The sequence below is a fragment of the Haliotis rufescens genome, unplaced genomic scaffold, assembly GCF_023055435.1.
Source record: "Haliotis rufescens isolate VD_foot unplaced genomic scaffold, xgHalRufe1.0.p SCAF_10, whole genome shotgun sequence".
Taxonomy (NCBI): Eukaryota; Metazoa; Mollusca; class Gastropoda; order Lepetellida; family Haliotidae; genus Haliotis; species Haliotis rufescens.
The window spans coordinates 40,116,604-40,136,788 of NW_025963780.1; the positions used below are offsets into that span (position 1 = coordinate 40,116,604).

Below are 20,185 nucleotides of genomic sequence, written 5' to 3' on the forward strand. Positions count from 1 at the left end.
CAGGCAGGCAGGTATTTCGAACACTGTTATATGATATATATTATGTTTTCATATGCATATACTATATTATCTGTTGCTTCTTATTACAGGGTGTTTATCGTGATTATAAATAAACATAAGCCTCACACCCCGTAGCTGTCTTGGTGTCATCTGTTTAAAATAATGGATAAAGCCTTGAAAACCCGGTTACAATAAAACAGGTCTTACTTCACAAAGTGCATCAAATCACCTGAGCACCTTGATTAATAACATGAAAAGATTTGGAAATATCTTTGATGCTGAGTTGGTGGCGCACATGCTTTGCAAATCCTGCAATCGATTAAAATCTGCACAGCAGTTTTCTAACCTGATGTCGATTTCGTTACTTGATTTTGATTGGTCTATGCATAAACTTGTAAGTCCAGCCGAAATATAACTCCATAATTCCAGCCTAGTTCAGGAAGGGTTTTATAGGCATATAACTCCCCTGTCTCTTGACCAATTCATGTTGCCACGCTAGGGTACATTTCTGTGCACGAATAATGGTTAGAGTACAATATTTGCATACAGAAACGACCCCAGCAACAGCAACAGCAAATAATACAACACTGGTTACAAACCCTTTGTCTTTGTAGCGACGGTTTCATCCTTGGTCAGATGTTCATCTCTCTGCTTCATCCAGTTCTGTTGTCGGAGTTTCATTTCACGGACCTCAAAGAAGACAATATCCATGGTAACACAATAATAACAGTCATGAGACTTTGTCATTCATGAGTGAGTCAGCATGAGTGAGTGAGTGGGTGGGGTTTAACGTCGCTTTGAACAGTATACCAGTTGTATCACGACATGTAAGCTTATTTTGGGAGGAACGCCTGAAGTAATGCAGGTCTCAGACATTTACCAGGCCTCAAAGTTGTGACTAAAACGATCGCCAATGCGACTAAATTTCAATTTGTCTACTGTCTAAAAATCAGAGGTAGCCAAATGACTACCTTGAAAAATATCTTGTGGCGACTAAATTCTATTGCTACACATCTGTAGACACAAAAATAAACATGCCTGCTACTAATTGTACTGGCAGGTAATTCCTCCTAAAGTCAACAATGAACCGAAATACATAAATAGTAATGTAATTAGTATTTTATTTTAGTTGATAGATTATTATATAAGCAAGGATATACCTATATAATCTAGTAACATAAATTGCATCATTGTTCGAGTCACAAATGACAAAAATCAAGTACAGTTTCAAATAATTTACAATTCCCAGACAAGTGTTATGACTTGTACATATTATTATAGTTATTTGATAAAAGATAATTTCAAATGCTTTTGGCTACCTACAATATTGGCTTGACTTTACAACTGGCTACTTGGTAAAAATTTAAACTTTGAGAACTGTTTACCCTTTTGGCGAAACCCAAAAGAACAAAGAGATAGCAGAACAATTAAATTCCAAAGTATTTGTTTATAGACTAAACAAAGGTCATATTTTTACAACAAGAAAAATGTCTCAATGGAACACACACAAAATTATAACCTAAAAAGTTGAATCTACACAATCATTATACACAAGAAGCTATTAAGTCGTCCTATTGCAAGTACTTGTAAAAACAGAAGCAGGCCCTTCACCATGTCCAGAAGGTCTCACAAATGATAACATACCCGGTACTACCATTCCTTTAGAGTACAATACCATAACTACAACCTCAAAACAGATTAATGGGGTCGTACTAATTACTGTCCAGAGCCATCCGGGTCTGTTCGGGTTTGCACTTCAATTACCCAGGTCCATCGAGGTTCCATTACAACCATCTGGTCAAGATATGATACCCTGACTCGTTTTGCGAATTATTATGTGACATAAGTATGTTTCTAAAAGGATAATCTTGCTTATTTACAGTTCAAACTGCTTTCCGGTTTGTGACATCGTAATTATGACCAGGCGGTCAGAGACAGCCATGGACAGTTAGTATAAGTAGGACCAGATTAAAGTGCTTTGCCTCCAGCTAACTCTATGAGGTACATGATTGCATTTCTGGTCAAACTGTCTAATAATGACATTTCTTGAGGTCTTAAAAAAAACTAAAATCTGAACATTCCATAGGGGGTTGGGTACCCGGGTAATAAATTTGGACTCGTCCCAGCCCTAATTTGCAATTGTATCCAGAAAGACGTTTAAGTTTCATAACAACTACTGTGGATTATGATTCTGTATCATGACATTTTGACATTTTGTGCAAGAATTTAAAAGACTAAATGGACACAAGTTAATATGAACATTCATAAGAGTCAGAATGTATGGATGTCAACTTCTTTAATCATTATGAGGAACATGTTTCATCAGGTGAATGAAGGTGTTTCCATGCTAAAAACGTTGTGTTCCTCATAATAAAGAATTAAGTTGACATCCATAAATTCTCTCTCTAATGTGTATCATTTCTAAATGCCATTCAAAGACATGAAGAATATTGATAATTATTTCAAAATAATTGTTTCAAAATAAATCCCTTTTATCAGGATTATCTGCAAAAAATTTAGAAGTATTTTTCAACAGCCGACTTTCTCATTATAGTACATCTAACTAGACTATATGAAAGTTGAAACTACAGTGTTACACTGACAGGTGCGTGTAGTTCATTTTGTTACCTTCTCTGCGACCTCTTCTTTTTTCTGTCTTGAATTCCCTGGTGGCTTTCCACCCCTGCCTCCCGAAACAGGCATTATTGTTAAGTACTGAGTCTAAACTTTACACACTGAATTCAACCAACTATGCTCTTTCCACACCGTCGTAGGTACGCTGCCATTTGTAAACAATCGTGAACCAAGCTCCTCACAGCGATATCCCGTTCGCGGGGCTACCGAGAGTGTAACGAAGGTGTCACGCGCTGGGAAGGAGCTTGACTGTGAGTGTTACAAGGGAAATAACTCTACGTTCGGTCACTTGCATACCACGTTTCACAAGATTTGAACAAATGTACTTTTTGGCCAAATCTAGAGTAAAGTTCATAACATGTATTCATAAAAGATATGAAGAAAAGGAACGGGGTTTGGGGGACTTCGAAATAGCAGTGTTTAGGGAATGGTCTTTTAATATTTTGGGACCTTTTTAGGGTGGATCTGGATTTTTGGATAGGAATATAAATTTAAAAAATGTGGACGTTAGTTTTAATATCATAAGTCCGTACACGAAACATCCTACGAAATGTAACATAACCCTCAATACAGGGAGGTAGTTTTGTTTTACGGCGCTTTGAACATTGTATAAGGTAGATCACGGTCTAGTAATTGATGACTGTCAGTCTTGTATACAGAATGTAGGTTGTAAAGAATGCCGTGTGTGAAATTCCAAACAGTTTCTGTTATTATGTTATTAGGGTAGTCATGCATTAACTGCTTGATCGGTACATTTAATGACATTTTAGTTATCGGACGTTCAAAGGTTATTTGTAGGAACTTGCTACGATTGTCATTTGCCGTCTTATTCAACTTGCAATGTGGAAGGACAACCCACTTAGTTGAACCCACAGCATGGGTATGGCGCTGACAAAGCAGGAGTCATGATCAAGGCGAACCTGTCACCACAGGATCATGTTTGTTTTGTTTGTTTGTTTGTTTGTTTGTTTGTTTGTTTGTTGTTTAACGCATCTCTCAGCAATATCCCAGGTATATGACGACGGTCTGTAAATAATTGAGTCTGGACCAGAAAATTAATCCAGTGATGGATGTTATGAGCATCGATCCACGCAACTGAGATCGATGACATGCATCAGCCAAGTCTTCGAGCCTAACAACCCGTTAGTCGCCTCCTACGATTTGCACAGTCGCCTCTTTGGACAATCATAAGGGTTGCTGAAAACCTATTCTAACCAGGATCTTCCGTAGGATCATGACTCGACTGTGTCTTTGATTGCTCATATGTTTTTGACAGTCAGAAACCAAAAGCGTATTCTGTGTAACTTCGGACTTTGTGAATGGTCTATCATGGTGTAAGATTGACAGGTGGGGATAGGTTAAATAGTTGCGTTGTAGACAAGTCGCTTAATTGTCCTAGAGCGAAAGCAGCCCTACCGGAAGTAATCATATATTACCGGAAGTAATATCAAAATCTCCTCCACCAGCAGCAAGAAAGATGCATGTTTTGTGATTAGTGCCGTAAACACAAATGATTTACTGTGTACAAAGTGCATGATCCCAAAGTGTGAGGTTACACTGAAAGACAATACTGATATGTTTTGCAATTGTTATTACAGAGTTTATTCAATAAAGGCAATCGGTCCATATCATAATACCACAAATTACTAAATGACTTTACGTAGTTTAAATAGTATCACATGCGAGAAAGTACGGAAGCCTTTTGGGGCCATTTGTTTGCTTTTTTTTTCTTGAAATCTCAAGATACTAAGTTGAAATTTCAAGATGTTTTGTTGAAATTTAAAGATACTAAGTTGAAATTTCAAGATACATACTAACTTGAAATTTCAAGAAAATGATCTTGAAATTTCAAGATGATAACTTGAAATTTCAACTTAGTATCTTGATATTTCAACTTATAATCTTAAAATTTCAAGATAGTGTCGAAACAAAATAAGAAAACAAATGGCCCTAAAAGGCCTCCGTAAGAAAGATAAACGACGTTCTATATATACTACTCAAAAGTTAAAGAGACCTGCTTTTTTATGCGGCCATAGTTTATTGGTCATGGGGGGCGGTCGGGTAGCCTGGTGGTTAAGGCGTTCGCTCGTCACGCCGAAAACCCGGGTTCGATTCCCGACATGGGTACAATGTGTGAAGCCCATTTCTGGTGTCCCCCGCCGTGATATTGCTGGAATATTGCTAAAAGCGGCGTAAAACCATACTCACTCACTCACTCACTCACTATTGGTCATGGTCATGACAGATTAAATTGTGTCATATGAAACAATCAGGTTAACTTCTTTTGAGTAGTATATAGTTGACACTTAAACCCCGTTAACCCAAACGGAAGTTTGATTGTGAAATGTCCGGTTTAACAACATTCAGGGTTAGCGAATCATGTGCAGTATCATTAAGATCAGGGGTCCGTTCCACAACGCTATCGTAGCGCTGAGATTTATCGTAGGTCCCACACTTTATCATAGCTTGCGACTGTCGTTGCACTTCGATCGCTTTGTGGAATGGGGCCCTGATCCTTTTCTCCGATGCGATTCACGTACCTCTATGCGTGAAGACCAGCTTATTAAGATCCACGCAGGGCAGGCCTTGGGTTAGCACATAGAGTTATCGCCTAGCAGTAAAATATCTGATTACAATGATCTGTTATTACGTCGCTTCAATTACATATTGACGTTCTCAACTGTAATCGAACTGGAACCGGGCTGTCCATATTCGATCAAGACAGCGAAAAGGTTTGCGAGCTGCTATTCGTCGGAATAACCCCCCATCTCTTACAAAATCTTCGTCTAAAAACCTCTCTGAATTTTGTTCCAAAGACACAAAAGAGCAAAAAGTTAACCCCAGAGTTCAAAATGGCCATAAGCTCGGACACAGCGCTCACAGCCGCACACACGATCTCACAGTCACCGGCATTCTGGAACTGTCGATCATTGATACGAAGGAGAATCACCTCCGCAGAACCAGTCAGAAGGGACAACAGCGAGAACACCATTACCGCCACCACCATGGCCGAAAACTTGGTATGGTTTGAACGCGATGCTTCAACCTGCAGGGTTCTCCGCGCCCTTCCGTTCCTTCTCACAGCCCTTACCATAAGACAGCTGCACACTGATAGGACGATGAGAGGTAGGAACACTTTCATGATAATGTTCATTGTAACAGAGTAAATCGTCTTGAAGAAGTATGTCTTGGAGAACCAAGTCCTTTCCAACGTGATCTGATGCTTCCGAGTCGTTTCGTCCGCAGTACTCTCGATACTGAAGACCATGTACCTGGGGATGTTGTACAGAGCGCAGAAGATGAAGATGAGAATGACAGCAACTTTGGCACGGGATTCGGTGCACCAGGCGGACGCCTTAAGGGGAACAGTTACCACGATGAGTCTCTCAATGGAGATGGCGACAGTGGTATAGCTGGAGCCCATGAACGCGACACTTGACATGGCGTACCAAACCGGGTAAGATGGTCGGTGGAGGTGGGTGAGAAAGTTGGCGTAGATGTGCGTGTGCTGGAATATCTGGTCCATCGACAACAGGAACAGATATGACGTAAGCACGATCATGTCATACACGGCCAATGACGTCAGCATGATTCCCGTGGAGCTGCGCATGTCTGGATGGACGAGGACAGCAATGGACACGATGTTCCCAGCAACTCCAACAACTTCAACGACTGTTCCCAGAATCCCGTGACATATATACCAAATGTCCTTCACAGCCTTTCCAGCGGTCGGTGTAATAAGACTGGCTTCTGATGATTCCGTGGTATAGGTGACGCCGAGATCAGCATCGAAGGAACTGTTTACCGTAGTTAGCAAGGGAGATGCTGAAGTGTTATATGCTTCATCTTTGAAGGACGTTGACTGGAGTTGTCCAACACTTTGTGAAGCATTATCGTTGGCGCCTATACGATTTCTTATCGTTCTTATGGTAGTAGAGATAATTTCACCATCTTCTCTTTCCCCTTGGGAAGCGCTATCTGTCCTGAATGTTGCTGAAGTGGCATTCGTATCAAAGACGTCTGTATAATTTTCTTTCTTAAAATCAAAATCATCTTCATCGAATGACATGGCTGTGTTGTGTATTCCTCCCGCTAACGATTCGTTCTTGACACCAGATTCGTTCAATGTTGTTGCTCCAGGTTCGCCACTGTCTGTAAATGTGTTATTCAAACCATTAGTGTCATTGATTCTGACGGATACAAATATTAACATGGACATTATAGCCCATGTAAGGGAGCGAACTCGTTTCCGCTTCCGGTGACTCTGGAAGAGATTCCTGGACATCATTCCTGAAAGGAAAGAATGTTCCAATATCAACAACGTGAATAATAATAACAACAATAATAATTATAACAATAGTTTTCTCCACATGAAATATATACTCAAAGCGATACTTTTATATTACCCCAGTCAATGTTTCAGTGTGCACTCGATTTTATTCTCATCTCCCTGGGGATTATACAACCCAAGCTGTCTGTTAAGCGCTAGTGTTTTTGAATACACCTTTGTATACATGAATAAATTGTGCATATATCAACTTGGTCTCGTCGCTATATGGCTGAAATAATACCTATGCGTCGTTAAATTTTAACTCACTCACTCACTGTGAAGCGCTAGAAGGCTCCCGAGTAACCGTCACATTACCATCCTACTGGGTACCCATTCCCTGCTGGGTGAAGTGGGGCATATTTCGAACAAAGTCACGTACTAAAGGAGACAGCACATGTGCCACATGGACTTCAGTACACATGTACTAGTGTGGGGCTAGACGGAAGCTCTAAAAACTCCCAGGAGCTGAGCCGCCGAACACGATCACCCATTAAGGAATTCTCCACGACCAACGTTTAACAAGGACATACTGGGTCACTTGGGTACCCGTGAATATCCGGGGTAGAACAGGTCTTCAGCAACCCATGCTTACCATAAAAGGCGACTATGCTTGCCGTAAGATGCGACTAACGGGATCGGGTTGTCAGACTCGTTGACTTGGTTGATGCATGTCATCGATCCCAATTGCATGGATCGATGCTCATGATGTATGGGTATGCTGAATCAAGCAGCAGGATAATTTGGGGGATTATTTTCTATCGGTGTCACCTTGAGAGATCAGACATCAGACAGAGATGACACATCAGACCGGGATACCACACAGGTCATGACTGATGACAGGTACAAATACACTGATGTTTGGTTCATGTCAAAAGGGGTTTTCAAAAGAGTGGCGCTAATGTCAACGGCGATCAGTTCCACACGGAATTAGTTCTATCCGGAACAAATATTGCCAGAGTAAATATATCGCGAAGATTTTCCTAGTAAAAACTGTTCCATGGGAGGAAATCCCACAGGGAAAATTAGCACAAAGGAACAATCTTATAGACACTCTTTGACACTGACACTTACCACCTGTCATTTTTTAAAATGACGTAAAACACAGATCGATGTTGCCAATATTGAGGTTTTGGGTTTTCATCTTCCAAAATTAGATTTAAAAGCTGAACATTTGTGCCTCCACCTTTCAAAACAAGAGTTGGAAAGCTGCAATACCAGAGAGATTATGAGCGTTCGACCTTTCCGTCTCTTTGTGATTAATAATGAAAGTTTAATTGTCAAAAGAAACAAGGACCATCATTGATTTACAGTTTAGAGCGGGGAGTTAAAACCTAAATCATTCATTTCAATAGGATACATTTCATATGATGGACAGAAACAGCATATATAAAGTATAGCATTTGTACGATACCACACTCTGTTCATACCCAGGGGCACGGGTGGCCCAGTCGTCTAAGGCGCGGCAATTCGCTGTACAGATTTGCGTCCCTTGGGTGCGCCAGAAATCTATGATGATGGATTCGAATCCCGGTTCGCCCGGATTATGTTTCTAGGTTTGTCAGCACCATACCCATGCTCATGGGTTTCACCAAAGTTGTACACGTCTGAGACCTGCATCACTTCGGGCTTTCCTCACACATTAAGGAGACCCGCCGTGATATAACTGGAATAGTGTTAAAAGCGGCGTTAAACCCAAATCACTCACTCACTCACTCACCCATCCCATACCCGAAGAAACATTAACGTCATCACCTGTCTTGTGACATCCAACTGTTCTTCGTGTTCTCCTTTTGTTGCAGAAGTAAAACACATTGTCTATGATACTACGGTTTACGATTTTACTTACCAAATGCGTATTTAACAATTGACAATTCATTGCAAAATAAAAGAAAAAATATTACATACCGAATTTGTTATGTATAAATCACCTGTGGTCAGCTGCTGTCGAAGGCTGTCGCCAATGCCAGACTGCATTGTATTAATTACACCTGCAATCACATCCACTTGTCAATCATCAATAAATTATTATAAAGTGCTTAGCCTGGAGAATATAGTATTATGGCGTCTGTCCATTACTGTAATCTGAATAATCGGTATGACCTGTCATTGAATCCAAGGTCAAGGACTTTAATGAGGTTCTTCCTAACCATTGGGGTTACTTTAAGGTCACGTGGGAGCACTTGGAGGTAGTTAGTCTCAATAATAAATGAACAGCATGTTGAAACATAATCGTAAATGCGTCACGTGTATTCCACACACATTCACATCTCCTGTCTGGGGGGGGGCGCCACCCGGGAGGGTGGGGTATAGTATGTCAGTCGGCATGTACCATGAAACCGACGTTAGTATATTTCTCTTCGCGAAATATAACCTTTCAATGTAAATTTGTCACCAAATTAATAAATGAAACTGGAACTTTAATTGTTAGACGTGTCCAAGATTTTTCAATTCGATTTGGAAATTTCTTTGTAATTTGGACGTGTGGAAAATGTGACTTTTCGAGACTGTTGCATTTCGACGCTGCACTCCTCGTCTGCTTGAATAATGTGGTCAATTTTTATTCATACATTTATCAGCATTCCACAAAATACATAGAACAGTAAATATCATCCAATGACATCAAATTAGATTTTCTTCTTCTAAATCGTATGACCTAGTACTATTGCAGAGATACGTCTTGTAGCTGTTCTGGGAATGATTGGAGCTTCTAATCTCAAATTGGCCTCGATTATGATGCTTGATTTGGGAGCCTTGTTACTGTTTGTTCCTGTGATAGACTGGGTTCTTGGAGAGAGAGAAGCGACAAGTGGCGGAGGATTCGGTAAGCAGGTAGTCAGCCCCACCACATGCTGATGGGTTTCATAAACGTCTCCGCCCCGCATCGTACTGGTCTTTTCTTCATCATCAAGCCGACACGCCGCGATATTACTGAAATACTGTTCACAGGGGCGTTCAACGTAAGATGTGAATATGCGTAAGTACTCCTAAGCCAAATGTAGAGATACCATCAAAATCAGGTAATTTGATACCCCGGCCTTATCACTCATATCACATTGCTGGACACTATAGAACGCCAGTGTATGTCACTCTTCATTAGACCACGTGGTCAACGCAGAAAGATGGTGGTTGTAGGATATATTCACAAAACGGAATAACGCATGTGAAAATTGAAAATGTTACGAGCATTGCAATCAAATTAACAGGTGGTTATATACATGTATCATTTTTGTAGACATGTCGGTTTTTACTTCTGCGCACTGTTGAAGATATGGGTTAATTTTTAAGTCATCTTTATATTTTCTGTAAATTCTGAGTTTATTACGTCCTTTTCTCGCAGATTGTATTACAATAATTCAGTCAACGCGACAGTGTCCCATTTACGTAGAAGCAGCATCACATTGCCATTCATTAATAATCAATTCAATTTGTTTTATTCAATGGGTATAGGCCACAGGCCTTTATGTACATAATATAGTAATACACACAGGCCGTTAAACATTGGATAATACGTTTCTTTCAACATGAGCATTATTAATGTATTTTGCTGAATTAACTACAGTGTTAGGATCTTGCGATGATAAAAGGAGGTTGAAGTTGATATTGTTTGGATGGAGGTAAAACTTGGTTAACTTTTAATATAAATAGGAAGTGGTATTCCGTTTCAGCAGTTTAATTTGCATACGTACATTTACTTATATTTCGCGAAATATATGCATGTCGCCCACATTCAGTTTCTAGATCATGACAACTTAATCGAAATAGGGAAAGAGATGTTTTACTTTGACTGACGGCATGAGTTTCAAATACCATGAACCACACGTTATAAGAGGTGGTTCACTTAATATCAGGTCCATTACTCCGATACGGTGCATCTCTGCGTGTAACTCTGATATCTCCTCAACTCGGAACAAGTGAGCGAAGCATATTGACATATCTGATATCTGTTGAGCGGAGTTGCACGGTTCCGAATGTAAATGAAAAGTACAATGCTATTATATGATTGTGGTTGTCTTTGCACACTGTCGTTTCTGAGCACTGTGTCATCCATATCTAAAATGAAGTTCATTGGAAGGAATGTCTGTAATATTTGTGGAATTTCCTTTGTTAAAGAAAATATTAAGGCGAACCGTTTAATAAAGCTGAGACCGATTGGCTGATATGGATGGTTTGTCAAATCTTCACGATCGTATCGGAGTTAAGGATTTTAAGTGAGTGAGTGAGCGAGTATGTTTTACGGCGTTTTTAGCAATATTCCAGCAATATCACGGCGGGGATACCAGAAATGGGCTTCACACATTGTACCCATGTCGGGAATCGAAAACGGGTCTTCGGCCTGAATGAGCGAACGTTTTAACCACTAGGCTACTCGACCGCCCTAAAGATTTTAAGGAGATCGACACCTGTTTCCGCCTTTGTAGTGGATGGTACATCTTTTTTATCAAATGGTAAACAGGTAAGAACAACAAGGGAGACAAAAGAATTGTGTTTATTCATACTTCATCGAATACAAATACAGTTTCAGTTGATAATATCAATAAATTTTGTCAAGGTTATCTCCCTTGAGGGAAAGGAAGTTTCGGAGAGAAGAGGGGACACGGCTGGAATCTGTTGGGGGCATGTCTGTCCTACTTTTGTCTTCTCCGTGGTGTCCGAGGCGTAACTCACTGAAATTCAAAACCAGAACGAGTTAATCACGTTTAACATGGACATAACATGCTATTGTAGCAGGGCGTGAAGTCATCCTACAGATGACATCCTTACCTTATCAGCTTGCTGACGGGGTTAACCTCTTTGGTCATGTGGACAAGTCGTCCGACCTCGGATCAGGAGGTTCGTGGTTCGAATACAATCACGGGACTCGGAAATTTTATGGCCGCTACACTATAATATAAATGTATTGGGCCCATTTATTCTTCCCCTTGAAGGTGCTCCCACCCGAATACTTGAATTTAAGTTTCAAGAACTTCTCCTCAAATTCCGTGTTTAACCCCGAATTTCAACGTTTTGCACACGCCATGGTATTCATCGTGTTTTGGATTCGCTGGTCTCGTTCTTCGCGTTCAGTCACATAGGTCCCTCGGCCAGTACTGGGACGAATCCGTGCTGGAACTGGAGTCACTAGTTTCACTATTTCACGTGACATTACACAAGAAAAAACGGCGGGCAAATCTCTTGTCCCCTAACTCGTGTTATTCCGGGACAAGCCGAATGGTTACGGAAATAGGCGTTGTGGGCTATTTCTGATTGTTAGCACAACTTGTTACACAATTTGACATCGGGCAACATTTATGAAAGGGTCACGACTATCAAAGGCTTGTGTCCAAATATTGATTCTTCTCAACGCTGGTCAAGGTAACCCGTAGGACTGAGGAGAGTCTAAAGTGCTATAACCATTTACTTACCCAGAAGTAATGTATTTTATTGAACCCCAAACTGGCTCCCACAGAAGATATCCCTTGGGTAAAAATAAGCGATATCCCCTAGAAGATATCACCACAATGAAATTGCACAACAATGCTTTCCAAAACCATAGGGGCCTCACCGGTCTGCATGACGTCAAATGGCATCACATATTTTTCTGCCACTAAAGCTGGTTTGCTGTACTTTTTCCCTCAAGACTTTGGTTATTAATGTTATGATGGTTCGTATTCAAACTGTCACGATATCTAGAATTTGCCTTGGGGAATTAGCTCGGGATCGGGCACCACCTTCAAAGAAACCAACAAAAGTGTCTATGGCCAGCTCCTTTATTGGGGATTCCTACCCCCGGGGCAAGCCAGTATACTTTCGCTAGACACCTTGAATGGTCACGGATTTACTGCATGTTCAATTATCTGCTTGATAAGAAAATTTGAGTTCGTGCGCCGAGAATAGGGATTAAGACTTTGCTTTCTTAAGACGTTTGACCAAGTAGTTTGACATAAGTTGAAAAATAATTGATGAGTAGTCCGACAATATTGATATGAGTTGGACGTATCAGCACACGTGTGCCAAGCCATCCTTGCGATAGAGGTTGAGACACGTACAGATAGATAAAACTGACCATGCTCCAAGGAAGATATACAATTTTCTAGATAGCTGTGACCTTCACATGTGAGACTGAATACAGCACTTTACGTTTAACTTAATATAACACAATAAAGACTTTTATCACAGATAAATTTTATATTAATATTGAGGAAAAAATGACCAATTTTACCACAATAACAATATATACAAACTGTTTGTTTGTTTGTTGTTTAACGCCACACTCTATATGACGACGGTCTGTAAATAATCGAATCTGGACCAGACAATCCAGTGATTGACACCATGAGCATCGATCCACGCAATTGGGATACGATGACATGCATTGTCAACCAAGTCAACGAGCCTGACCACCCGATCCCGTTAGTCGCATCTTACGACAAGCAGAGTCGCCTTTTATGGTAAGCATGGGTTGCTGAAGACCTGTTCAACGCGGATCTTCACGGATTATGACTGCTGGAAGACTTACCGTGGCATGCCTCACAACTTTTGACATAGATGGCTTTCGCCTTCTCCATCTCGCGTGACATGATGTTGTCTGTATATGATGCCTGTGAATGAAACAGGAGGACATTTTGGACACCGTATATGTTTGTTTGTCTGTTGTGTGACGCCGCACTCAGCAGTATTCCAGCTATACGACGGCGGTCTGTACAAAATCGAGTCTGGACCAGACAATCCAGTGATTGATATCATGAACATCGATTCATGCAATTGGGATACAATGACATGCATCAACCAAGTCAACGAGCCTGACCGGCCGATCCCATTAGTCGCCTCTTACGACAAGCATAGTCGCCTTTTACGGCAAGCATGGGTTGCTGAAGACCGATTCTACTGCAGATCTTCACGGGTCCGACACCATATATATATATATATGTATATATACCTTTCAATTTATTCATGATAATAGAAAGGCCATGATTTAATATTTAAAGGTGTGAAAGAAAACATATTCCTCATAAAAAATCCCAGTTTCACACTTGTACTGTGCTGTGTTCTAACGCAGGTAATAAACCTCCACTGACGTCATCGTTTTGTCATTTGAGTTAACTACGAAAAATGACGTCTTATGACGTCTTCTGACGTCTATCTATTGTTTTAACGGGTCCGTGTTTTCGTAGAATAACCTCTTAGTAGAAAGTCCTTCTGTCTCAGATTTGTATTTTGCATTCGAACACAATGTATATAACACACAAAACAATTCTAATGTAAAACCTACCTGAAACCTTCGTATACATGTATAGCCTCGTGCGAGAACCATTAGGGAACAGTGAGTGAGTGAGTGAGTTAGGTTTAACGCCGCTTTTAACAGTATTCCAGTTATATCGCGGCGTGTCAGCTTAATGCGGGAGGAAAGCCCGAAGTGATTCAGGTCTCAGACGTTTACCACTTCGGTGAAACCCACGAGCATGGGTATGGTGGTGACAAACCTAGAAACATAATCGGGCCGAACCGGAGTCGAACCCACAATCATAGGTTTCTGGCGTGCCCAAGGGACGCAACTCTGCACAGCGAATCGCGGCGCCTCAGACGACTGGGCCACCCGTGCCCTCTGGGGAACAGCTAGGGACGCAACTCTGCACAGCGAATCGCGGCGCCTCGGACGACTGGGGCACCCGTGCCCCCTAGGGAACAGTGGCCCTGGTAGACCACAATACTTTTAAGAATCTCTTTTCGAGTATAGCGTGAGATATATATTTAAATTTCCTAAGGTTCACGGAAAGTATAATTTTTATTAAACTTGAAATTGTTGATAAATGTTGTTTCAGATTTTTATTTCGGTGTGTGAGGCAGATAAAACACTTTCAAACGGATCTGGTTAAAAATCTAAACACTCGAGGTTTGTGATGAAAGGCGTGACTGACTTTCACTTCTTAGTCAGTTGCATGCTTTCTTCGAATTCGTTTTATACCGCGACTGCTCTATTGTTTCACTATAAGGTATCCCGATTTTTCCGGGTATTTTTTGCATTTCAGCGGTTTCTATGATGGATCAAACATTTCTCCTCGATTTTGGTAGAAAATGTAAACACTCGGGGGGTCGGGAATCCTTGGGAGATTGGCCGGCGGATAGTTCTACCTCCCTTGTGTTTACATTTTCAACCTATATCAACGGGTCTGACATTCTTTCAGTCCAGCCAAAGACGTATGTATATACGTCCGTGGTCCAACTAACGTAAAGTATTATCAGCGATATCTTACCTGGGTGTCGAAAAGCAGAAACTGTTCAATACCTGTAGATGTGTACGTACTTCAGTCGGGGAATGATGAATGCACACACCGGTCCTACTGGTTTATAGGGGTGTGATGACATGCTTGACCTGTCGACCTTCCATTACCCTCCCGTGAATCTTTAGGACGGCTTTCACCCGATGTCTCAAGGCCTGTGTGGAGAACACAGGGGCCTGCGTCATATAGATGGCTTACGTTAAAGATGTCGGAAGACTGGTCAGTTGTAGGGAGGAATTAGTAATGGCCAGTGGTCAGCGACGCTCGGGTTGTGAGAACTGAGAGCGATTGTTCTTTGGAAAGCAGTTTCATCAATTCGTCTCGCCGGTTGACAACGCCTGCAGCGTTTCGTTATACGACACAAAGTCGTATACGACTATTCTCAACTCTTACGAGGCCGGGTGACGGGTGCCAGTGCAGTGGTGTGTAGCAAAGATCGTCGGCAATAATATTTAGTATAATATACAGTAATATATGTTAATATATTCGAAAACAGTAAGCAATCAGATGTCCGAGCCGATTGGTGAGTCAAGTCTGGCCAGGTCTGGTAAATATTCAACTGCCCAATCTGGTCCTATAGAGATTTGTTTGTTTGTTTGTTTGTTTGTTGTTTAACCCCGCACTCAGCACTATTCCAGCCGCATAACGGCAGTCTGTAAATGATCGAGTTAGCACCAGACAACCCAGTGATTGACATCATCGATCATACGATGGCATTGTGCATCTGGGAAATGAGTTGCCTTGATTTTTGTGGGCTATTCATGTCGTCGCTATGTAAGTGCAATAATCTTAAATGCGACGCTGAACCCCATTTCACATCACCTAACATTTCATAGATTCATTAGCCCCCGGCTGTCTACGGCACTGGTGTGTGTGTGTGTGTGTGTGTGTGTGTGTGTGTGTGTGTGTGTGTGTGTGTGTGTGTGTGTGTGTGTGTGTGTGTGCGTGTGCGTGCGTACTGTGTGTACGTACTGGCCCGGACCACTGCACGTTCAGCTCACAGAGATGCAATGCCGTAGTTTAACAGCTTAATAGTTTAACCGGCCGACCAGTCCCTGTTTTATCCCTTTATTGCAGAGCACCAAACAGAGAGTCAGGCAGGTTAACAACAAGTACCATCTTTTGGTTTAACGTAGAGACACTTAGCCTCTGGAAACAATAAAAAAAGTTGTTGAATTATATTAATTTAATATAGTAGAAAGGAGCCCAGAGATTCGTTGTCAGCCCGAAAGTGCAGTAAGCTAGACTTTCCCACTATTATAGACTTACATGAGCTGTATTGGATATGGGGGCACGGGTGGCCCAGTCGTCTAAGGCGCCGCGATTCGCTGTGCAGAGTCGCGTCCCTTGGGCACGCCAGAAACCTATGATTGTGGGTTCGAATCCCGGTCCGCCCCGATTATGTTTCTAGGTTTGTCAGCACCATACCCGTGCTCGTGGGTTTCACCGAAGTGGTCAACGTCTGAGACCTGCATCACTTCGGGCTTTCCTCCCACATTAAGCTGACACGCCGTGATATAACTGGAATACTGTTAAAAGCGGCGTTAAACCCAACTCACTCACTCACTGTATTGGATATATTCGTTTCAGGGTCTGTATGGCAGAGTAAGCATAACCTGCCGGTCCCCTGGCAGAGACCGCCTCCATGGTGTAGTGGATAGAGCGTCTGTCCGGGGGGGTCCATCCTCGTTCGCGCCAAACCAGAAGACGTTCATATATGGTACTTATTGTTACCCTGCCTGGCGCTCGGCATTAAGGGGTTGAAATAAAGACTGGTCGGTTCGTAGTGAATATATTGTGTCTTAGTGGGGTATTCATGTTAAACTGCGTGGTATCTCAATGGTCTAGCACTATACAATCGGCATTAGCCCGGACAAGGTCAACACACACACACACACACACACACACACACACACACACACACACACACACACACACACACACACACTCACGCACTCACGCACGCACGCACGCACGCACGCACGCACGCACGCACGCACGCACGCACTCACGCACTCACGCACTCACTCACTCACTCACACACGTGCATGCACGTCGCTATATTAGTGCAATAATCATGGACGCAACGCTAAACCCCATTGCACACCACATCTCCAGGCAGACCTACCAGCCACTCTTTTGTTCTTTTCAATACTGGAATGCAATAACTTGGCTTCAGGTTGCACACAAGAAAGTCTTCACTGAAGCATACGTTGTAGATCCATCCATATTTATTTGATTCCTCGTCTCAGAGAAATGAATGTCCTGTTCAGGTACTAGTTCCGAAAAACATTAGTTCTCTGTGTGGGATGCCATTTCGCCATGTCATGACATTAAATCAACCCAAAACTTACAGCTGAATGAGTGGTGGTTTAGCAAAGTGGTTAGAGCGTTCGCTCGTCGGATACCCGGGTTCGATTCCCCGCATGGGTACAATGTGTGAGGCCCATTTCTGGTGTCCCCCGCCGTGATATTACTAGAATATTGCTAAAAGCGGCGTAAAACCATACTCACTCACTCACTCACTTACAGCTGAATGCCAGATCCCACACTGATCACATAGCGCATCTTTTCATGCTCTCTTTAGATGTTCAGTATCAAGAGAAATCAAAATAATTTGTATGAATAAACAATGAAAGTGCAAAATTGAAGGCTATGGAAAAGGCAACCCAAAACTCTCGCGTGGACACAACCAGTGGTTTAACACACGGCCGTATGTGATCTCTCTTAAAATCAGCGTGATACATGTATACCTCAATAATGAATATCAGACAATTATTTTTTAACCAGATCGCTCGAATATACTCGAACAGCCAGGCTAAAAAAGCCAAGGACCCTGATGAAAAATGTTGCACAAGAAACAAACGACCCAAAACACACATTGTATATTTTGTATTATTTTATCTTATTTCACAAGGAAAGACCCTACATGGCGTGCATCTGTCACTGAAGCGGTCATTGAGCTTTAGTTATCTCCCTTGAACCAGTCGACTGGAAGGCAAGCCCCGATGGGAAAAACGAGGCTCCGGGAAGTTGCTCGGGGCAAGTCGCTTGGAATTTGTTGTTCTTCATCATGTCCTGTATAGCAGATCCGTCTGAAATATGATCACAGTTGATCAGTACACAGTGGAATCAGAGACTGGACCACGCATCATGTCATTAGAATCAATAATAAACTAACGTCCTTAATGGATCTTATTAAACTATGTTTTATCTTAATTTCAGTGTTTTACGTACATGGACAGACAAGACATGTCTTTACGCAGAGCGTTCAGTTTGGAAGATGCCATTTACTGCCGTGGTGACATGACAGGTTAATTACAGTCATATGAATAAATCGGGTTTTCCTTAACGTCTTTTTGGGTAGTATACAATAAACAGAAAAAACCTTGTTAAACCCGACTGCTCCCTTAATTCTCCCGGTGATTAACATATGATGACAAGGTTAGGGCGACAAGGCTGCTTGTGTGTATATATATGTGACCCGAGATGAGTTTCACAAATATGTTAGGATAAGATACAACACTGTTTGACTTAAATGACACTCCACACAATATGTTACAATCTGTTTGACTTAAATCACACCCCACTCAATATATGTAACAATCTGTTTGACTTAAATCACGCCCCACACAATATATGTAACAATTTGTTTGACTTAAATCACGCCCAACGCACTATATGTAACAATCTGTTTGACTTAAATGACACTCCACGCAATATATGTTACAATTATGTTTGACTTAAATCACACCCCACTCAATATATGTAACAATCTGTTTGACTTAAATCACGCCCCACGCAATATATGTAACAATCTGTTTGACTTAAATCACGCCCCACGCAATATATGTAACAATCTGTTTGACTTAAATCACGCCCAACGCACTATATGTAACAATCTGTTTGACTTAAATGACACTCCACGCAATATATGTTACAATATGTTTGACTTAAATGACACTCCACGCAATATATGTTACAATATGTTTGACTTAAATCACACCCCACGCAATATATGCAACAATCTATTTGAATGAAATGACACACCACACAATATATGTAACAATCTGTTCAAATGAAATGACACCCCACGACATATATGTAACAATTTGTTTAAATGAAATAACACCCCACGCAATATATGTAACAAACTGTTTAAATGAAATGACACCCCACGCAATATATGTAACAAACTGTTTAAATGAAATGACGCCCCACGCAATATATGTAACAATCTGTTTAAATGAAATGACGCCCCACGTAATATATGTAACAAATTGTTTTACTTAAATGACACCCCACGCCATATAAGTAGCAATATGTTTGACTTAAATGACACACTACGCAATATATTTAACAATCTGTTTGACTTAAATGACACACCACGCAATATATTTAACAATTTGTTTGATTGAAATGACACCCCACGCAATATATGTAACAATATGTTTGACTTAAATGACACACCACGACATATATGTAACAATCTGTTTGAATTAATGAACAATATGTTTGACATAAATGACACTCCACGCAATATATGTAACATAATGTTTGACTTAAATGACACCCCACGCAATATATGTAACATTCGGTTTGCCTGAAATGACACCCCACGCAGTATTCGTGAAAACCTGTTGTACTTACTGTGGCATGAAGTACAACTCTGGACATAGACGCTCTTCGCTTTTTCCATGTCACGTGGCATGATGTTTGTCTGCTGTGTTGCTCTGAAGGGGAAATATTTACAATTATACACATAGATCTGGAAAGAAAGAGAGTGAGAGAGAGAGAGAGACTGAGAAAGAGAGACTGGGAGAGAGAGAGAGAGAGAGAGAGAGAGAGAGAGAGAGAGAGAGAGAGAGCGAGAGTCTGGACGTACCTGTGCTGTTCAGATGAGGGTTTGTCAAATCTCTCTCACATGTATCGTCCTATATAAGGCTGTACAGCAATTGTCATC

General features: G+C 41.3%; 1 protein-coding gene and 2 long non-coding RNA genes across 3 annotated transcripts in view; all 3 read right to left on the minus strand.

Moving 5' to 3' along the window:
* LOC125377408 overlaps positions 1-3,577 on the minus strand; it is a 50,379-nt gene extending 46,802 nt beyond the window's left edge. The window contains exons 1-2 of the mRNA XM_048390551.1: positions 2,629-3,577; positions 600-690 (exon numbers count right to left, since the gene is read on the minus strand). Coding sequence (XP_048246508.1) covers positions 600-690; positions 2,629-2,703 — 166 coding nt within the window. The 5' untranslated portion in view covers positions 2,704-3,577. The remainder of the gene's footprint in view (positions 1-599; positions 691-2,628) is intronic.
* A 7,857-nt stretch (positions 3,578-11,434) lies between these two features.
* LOC124142671 lies at positions 11,435-15,584 on the minus strand. Its single transcript, XR_006862192.2, has 3 exons — positions 15,196-15,584; positions 13,461-13,542; positions 11,435-11,628 (listed from the first exon to the last, which is right to left on the minus strand). It is a non-coding gene; the product is annotated as an uncharacterized LOC124142671 (long non-coding RNA).
* A 2,522-nt stretch (positions 15,585-18,106) lies between these two features.
* On the minus strand, positions 18,107-20,177 carry LOC124142674. The gene is made up of 3 exons (XR_006862194.2): positions 20,108-20,177; positions 19,873-19,955; positions 18,107-18,317 (listed from the first exon to the last, which is right to left on the minus strand). It is a non-coding gene; the product is annotated as an uncharacterized LOC124142674 (long non-coding RNA).
* Between the last annotated feature and the right edge of the window lie 8 nt (positions 20,178-20,185).